This window comes from Oncorhynchus mykiss, chromosome 6 (assembly GCF_057628025.1).
Source record: "Oncorhynchus mykiss isolate SJ-2025 chromosome 6, ASM5762802v1, whole genome shotgun sequence".
Classification (NCBI taxonomy): Eukaryota; Metazoa; Chordata; class Actinopteri; order Salmoniformes; family Salmonidae; genus Oncorhynchus; species Oncorhynchus mykiss.
The window spans coordinates 84,220,397-84,227,500 of record NC_143027.1 but is presented as its reverse complement, the minus strand read 5'-3'; the positions used below and the strand labels follow the sequence as shown (position 1 = coordinate 84,227,500).

The 7,104-nt window shown below is 43.3% G+C and overlaps 1 protein-coding gene across 1 annotated transcript in view; it reads left to right on the top strand.

Moving 5' to 3' along the window:
• Nucleotides 1–6,642, top strand: part of LOC110506176 (major intrinsically disordered Notch2-binding receptor 1) — a 41,275-nt gene extending 34,633 nt beyond the window's left edge. Inside the window, exon 5 of the mRNA XM_090239168.1 lies at nt 5,704–6,642. Coding sequence (XP_090095294.1) covers nt 5,704–5,901 — 198 coding nt within the window. The 3' untranslated portion in view covers nt 5,902–6,642. The remainder of the gene's footprint in view (nt 1–5,703) is intronic.
• The last annotated feature ends 462 nt before the right edge of the window (nt 6,643–7,104 follow it).

Sequence of the window (7,104 nt, the reverse complement as noted above, 5' to 3'; positions counted from 1 at the left end):
TTTACGTTAATTCGCTTTTGGGTCCTCATTCACGCACCGTAACACAGACAGAGAAACAGACAGAGAGACAGACAGAGAAACAGACAGAAAGACAGACAGAGAAACAGACAGAGAAACAGACAGAGAGACAGAGAGAAACAGACAGAGACAGACAGGGAAACAGACAGAGAGACAGACAGAACAACAGACAGAGAAACAGACAGAGAGACAAACAGAGAGACAGCCAGAGAAAATAAATCTTGGTGCCTTAGATGGTTGCAGTAGGATGAACCTTGGTGCCTTAGAGGGTTGCAGTAGGATGAATCTTGGTGCCTTAGAAGGTTGCAGTAGGATGAACCTTGGTGCCTTAGAGGGTTGCAGTAGGATGAACCTTGGTGCCTTAGAGGGTTGCAGTAGGATCCACCTTGGTGCCTTAGAGGGTTGCTGTAGGATGAACCTTGGTGCCTTAGAGGGTTGCAGTAGGATGAACCTTGGTGCCTTAGAGGGTTGCAGTAGGATGAACCTTGGTGCCTTAGAGGGTTGCAGTAGGATTAACCTTGGTGCCTTAGAGGGTTGCAGTAGGATGAATCTTGGTGCCTTAGAAGGTTGCAGTAGGATGAACCTTGGTGCCTTAGAGGGTTGCAGTAGGATGCACCTTGGTGCCTTAGAGGGTTGCAGTAGGATTAACCTTTGTGCCTTAGAGGGTTGCAGTAGGATGAACCTTGGTGCCTTAGAGGGTTGCAGTAGGATGAACCTTTGTGCCTTAGAGGGTTGCAGTAGGATGAACCTTGGTGCCTTAGAGGGTTGCAGTAGGATGAACCTTGGTTCCTTAGAGGGTTGCAGTAGGATGAACCTTGGTTCCTTAGAGGGTTGCAGTAGGATGAACCTTGGTGCCTTAGAGGGTTGCAGTAGGATGAACCTTGGTGCCTTAGAGGGTTGCAGTAGGAGGAACCTTGATTCCTTAGAAGTTTGCAGAAGTCAGTAGGATTAACCTTGAGAGAGAGACAGAGAGAGAGAGAGAGAGAGAGAGAGATAGACAGACAGACAGAGACAGACAAAGAGAGACAGAGACACAGAGAGAGAGAGACAGACGGAGAGAGAGACAGAGAGAGAGAGTGAGACAGAAAGAGAGAGAGAGATAGAGAGAGAGAGAGTCACATAGACAGAGAGAGAGACAGAGACACACAGAGAGAGACAGAGCAGCAGAGAAAGAAAGAGAGAGAGAGATAGAGACACATAGAGAGAGAGAGAGACAGAGAGAGAGACAGAGACACACAGAGAGAGACAGAGACCGTCGTAGGCAGACATGGCTCTCAAGAGAAGACAGGCTATGTGCTCACTGTCCACAAAATGAGGTGGAAACTGAGCTGCACTTCCTAACCTGTATGACCATATTAGAGACACATATTTCCCTCAGATTACACAGATCCACAAAGAATTCGAAAACAAACCCAATTTTGATAAACTCCCATATCTACTGGGTGAAATGCCACAGTGTGCCATCACAGCAGCAAGATTTGTGACCTGTTGCCACAAGAAAAGGGCAACCAGTGAAGAACAAACACCATTGCAAATACAACCCATATTTATGCTTATTTATTTTCCCTTGTGTACTTTAACCATTTGTACATTGTTACAACACTGTATATATATAATATGACATCTGTAATGTCTTTATTGTTTTGAAACTTCTGTATGTGTAATGTTTACTGTTCATTTTTATTGTTTATTTCACTTTTGTATATTATCTTCCTCACTTGCTTTGGCAGTGTTAACATATGTTTCCCATGCCAATAAAGTCCCTTGAATTGAATTGCTAGAGAGAGAAAGAGACAGACAGAGAGAGAGAGAGACAGAGAGAGAGAGAGAGAGAGAGAGAGAGAGAGAGAGAGAGAGAGAGCAAGAGAGCGAGAGAGGCAGAGAGGGAGGCATAATATTGAGGGATTTGGATAAACCCTATACCCATGAACTGCAGATGTATGTTGTGAATCTTAATGAGGGGCAAAAATACTCAGAGGAGGATCAGGATGTATTTTAATAAAGCAGTGTGAGTGTGACTAGAGGAGAGAGAGATTGATTTGAAAAAAGCAAGCATTGCATCGACACACTGCACAGTAGATAGAAAACCATGGTTTTTGTGATATGTAGATCAGAAAATCACAAAGATCTCCTTATTCAAAGTTGAACTATAGTGAATGAGGCCAGTAGTATTCTGTTGAGAGAGATAATCAACTCTGCAGTGAATTAGTTATTATCTTATCTCCAATTATGAACGGCTAGGCATTTAGCTTCTTACAGTACACGCTTTTCTGTCTCTCTCTGTCTGTCTGTCTGTGTGTCTGTCTGTCTGTCTCTTTCTCTCTTCCTATTCTCCTCTCTAAAAAGCTCTCTCTCCCTCTCTCTCAGATGCTCTCTCTCTCTCTCTCTCTCTCTCTCTCTCTCTCTCTCTCTCTCCCTCTCTCTCTCTCTCTCTCTCTCTCTCTCTCTCTCTCTCTCTCTCTCTCTCCCTGCCGGCATCAACACAAGAACATCATTAAATCCCCCAGCATTGATGCTCAAAGAGGTCCTTTTGTACCAATCAATGAAGCAACCCTCTCCCTGCAGTAAACCTCCACTATATTATCAACAAAGCCCCACCCTGCCACTCTTTTGGTTAACAGCTGAGGAATATGGCTGGAGAAATGGAACCACTCTCAGATTCATAGATGGAGCTGTGGATGCAAGGACTGACCATGAGAAAGTGATAGTTCTAATCCTGTTTTTGAGCTGTACAGTGATTACATTTACATTGGGTGGCAGGTAGCCTGGCGTTTCAGAGTGTTGGTCCAGTAAGCCGGTGAGAAATCTGCCGACGTGCCCTTGAGCAAGATACTTAACCATAATGGCTCCTGTATATCGCTCTGTATAAGAGTGTAAATGTAAATGTAAAACATTGTTTACAACAAATGGAGGTAAACAAGCTCATATTTTGGGTTCTGATGGGGTACGACAGTTGATATAAGCTCATAAGGAATAATGGACCCTTGGCGAGAATCATTGGCCACCGACTGTATCATATTTATATTCTTAAAAATAATCTATTATGTAATTGATTTGAAAGTAAAAAAGTGTATCTACCAATCCCAGATTACAACTCTGTTGTCCAGAATGTTACAGCTTCCCCTCTCCTTCCCATGTCTCCCAGGGGGCCAGATGGAAACAAACATTCACAAGGACACGGATTACCGTCGGCGGCCATTGATTCTCGCCAACCACCGCAAATGTTTATCACAGGGTCCATATAGGCAACACTGAAGGGGGATGAGGCTAGTCAAGAGGGGGTTGTCAGAGAAACAAGCAGATGGGAGAAATGAGAAGGCTGTAGTGTCAGAGACAGAAGTCTCCCAGGATCTCACTCAGGCACAAATGTAGGATAATTTTACTCCCCCTGAATCCTAACCTGAACTATTATGGGGGATATGCAAAACTGACCCAAAATCAGTTTCAAGGGGCGTTTCTTCCCAAGAAATTGACGGGATGCGTCCCAAATGGCACCCTGTCCCCTTCATAGTTCACTACTTTTGACTACAGCTCTATGGGTGGTAGCCTGCCAACCTATACTGAACACCACTGGTTGTTGCTGGATCTTGGATGCTGAGAGGAGAGCCACAGAGGACATGTCCATGCAGAGCAGTGGAAAATGAGGTTGCTGGCTCCTGCTGATTCTCTCTGTCTTATTTTCTCTCCTGTTTTATCCCTTTCTCTCTCTCTATCGCTCTCTCTCTCTTGTTTTATCCCTCTCTCTCTCTCTCTCTCTTCTGATCTCTCTCGCTCTCTCTCTTCTGATCTCTCTCTCTATCGCTCTCTCTCTCGCTCGCTCTCTCTCTTCGGATCTCTCTCTCTTGTTTTATCCCTCTCTCTCTATCCCTCTATCTCTCTCTCTCGCTCTCTCTCTTCTGATCTCTCTCTCTTGTTTTGTCCCTCTCTCTCTCTCCCTCTCTATCTCTCTCTCTCTCGTCTGATCTCTCTCCTGTTTTTTCCCTCTCTTTCTTTCTCTCTCTCTCTCTCTCTCTCTCTCTCTCTCTCTCTCTCTCTCTCTCTCTCTCTCTCTCTCCCCATCGCTCTCTCTTACAATCTTTCTTTGAAATGTGAGAGTCAATTAAAATATCAATGTATGATTGCTAGAAATCCAATCTTGGAAGAATCATTTTTGCCCCCCATAGCATACTCACACAAACCATATGAGACATGGGATAAGAAGGGAATTCAATCTGTTTGTCTGTTGTCCTGTTTCAACCAGAATGAAATAATAATAACTCCTCAATAATCAATGCATTCTTCCTCTCTGTTTCACCTACATAAACTCTCTCCCACCGTCCTGTTTCACTCAATGTGGTTCTAAATCCTCCACAATGTAACTTGGCCCTAGTATACTGTACAGTGAGGAAGTCGACATGCAGAACCACAACTGTCTTCTTCTTTCACTACCCTATCTCTCTCCCTCTTTGTCTTTCAGATTCACTAAATCCATCTCTCTCTTAATCTCTTGCTTCCTCATTGCTTGAGTCCCAAATCTCCACCCCTTTCCCAAAGTGTGCACTTGCACACTTTCCATAATGCATTTCCCAATGTGAAAGCTCCCTCTGGCCAATGTTTACAACAATCCAATTATTTTAAATCCATGACTAGGAGTGTGCAAGTGTGCACTTTGCAAGAAGAGTGCAGAATTGGGACGTAGCCTTTCTATTTAAAATCCAGGGTTGGGCTCAATTTGAATTGAAGTTACTCAGTTCAGGCAGTGAATTAGATGTATTTTTTTATTTTGACATAAATACCTTTCTTTTTCAGTTTATTAAGAATTCATTGAAAAGAAAATAGATTTTTTTTTTAAATTGTGAATTTGAAATTCAGTTTACTTTCTGAGTTGACTGGCGTAGAAATGTAGATGACCCCAACCTGCTAAAATCACATCCCAGTGGGCAAAACTGTTTGACCTGACCTCCAGATGTCCTTTCCACCCCAAACCCTGCTAAAATCACATCCCAGTGGGCAACAATGTTTGACCTGACCTCCAGATGTCCTTTCCACCCCAAACCCTGCTAAAATCACATCCCAGTGGGCAAAACTGTTTGACCTGAACTCCAGATGTCCTTTCCACCCCAAACCCTGCTAAAATCACATCCCAGTGGGCAAAACTGTTTGACCTGACCTCCAGATGTCCTTTCCACCCCAAACCCTGCTAAAATCACATCCCAGTGGGCAAAACTGTTTGACCTGACCTCCAGATGTCCTTTCCACCCCCAAACCCTGCTAAAATCACATCCCAGTGGGCAAAACTGTTTGACCTGACCTCCAGATGTCCTTTCCACCCCCAAACCCTGCTAAAATCACATCCCAGTGGGCAAAACTGTTTGACCTGAACTCCAGATGTCCTTTCCACCCCAAACCCTGCTAAAATCACATCCCAGTGGACAAAACTGTTTGACCTGACCTCCAGATGTCCTTTCCACCCCAAACCCTGCTAAAATCACATCCCAGTGGGCAAAACTGTTTGACCTGACCTCCAGATGTCCTTTCCACCCCAAACCCTGCTAAAATCACATCCCAGTGGACAAAACTGTTTGACTTGACCTCCAGATGTCCTTTCCACCCCAAACCCTGCTAAAATCACATCCCAGTGGGCAAAACTGTTTGACCTGACCTCCAGATGTCCTTTCCACCCCAAACCCCTTCTTTCCTTTTCAGACGCAGGAGTCATTGAACCCCAATAACCTGGAGTACTGGATGGAGGATATCTACACGCCGGGTTACGATTCGCTGCTGAAGAGGAAGGAAGCGGAGTTTCGGAGGGCCAAGGTGTGCAAGATTGGAGCACTGATTGCCGCGGCCGCCTGCACTGTGATCCTGGTCATCGTTGTGCCCATATGCACTATGAAGTCATGAAGTGCTCCAAGTCGTGCTCTACGAAGTGCTCAAAGTCGCACACTTTCCCTCTGCCCCTGTTTATTCTGGCTAATTGTAAAAGGACTGAATACGTGTGAGCTATAAGGTATCAGTCCAATTACAGGAGCAGCCCTCTGATTGGCTATGTGGACGTTTGAAGAGTGCGGTACATGTATTGTTTAATGTGAATCTGACCTATGTTCATGGTTTAGTTGTTATGCCACGGGATGGGCATTGGTATTAGGAAATCGTCAGTACACATTCAAAATGACTTTGTTCAGAGGGGAATGTTGCAAGTTTGATATTTTCTATTGTTGCCTATATTTACTTATTGACATTTGTGTATTTATGATGAAAGACAGACGGTACACAATGTCTACAGTATATCTTTTACATTTCCATTTATATTGTATTGGTGTACGATGTTCCAGAATATTACGAGAACAATGTTTATTTCACTTTTTCTCTTCGTTAAAGGGGCAATCTGCAATCCAAACAAAAGCAACAAAGCGGCTACCCAGCCAATGTTTTTGTGAACTGAAACAGATGATCTGTACAGTATACGGTCGACAGCTGGATTTGTTTCTGTACACAGCTTCTGATATTTTTATTTTACTATAATTGCTGTATAATGTATTTTAATGAGAGTTATTTTTGGATGAATTATCTGGTAGAATGTGATGAGGTGCACCAGATATGATTTATCTGTATCTATTATAATAATAACCAGAGTTTTAATTCATGGGATTTTGTGCAATGCCTTTTCTAAATAGACATATACAGTATATTGAAGTACTGTAGTTGAAATAGACGAATAACAGACAGTACATACAGTAGATTGTAAAAACAATATAAAACACTACAGAGCTAACCTGAATGTATTGAAAGTAGCATTACTCACAGAGAGAGCAAAACACACATATCATTTCTCATCGTCTCTTGAGCAGAATTAAGTTGAATGTTGTTCTCCTTTCCTTGCTTTAGATAGTTGAACTACTAGCCAAAAGCACATAGCTGCAGTAGGGAGCTCTGAAGTAGGGAGTTATTCTTTGCCTTGTGAGAGTCTTTAATACAGTAAATACTTGACGTTTCTACTGTTGACTAACTGAGCACCTCTGGGAGAGACACTTGCATTAGTTCAGTCACTGGGAGAGACACTTGTATTAGTTCAGTCAGTGGTATCGACTGCACCAATCTCCCAGG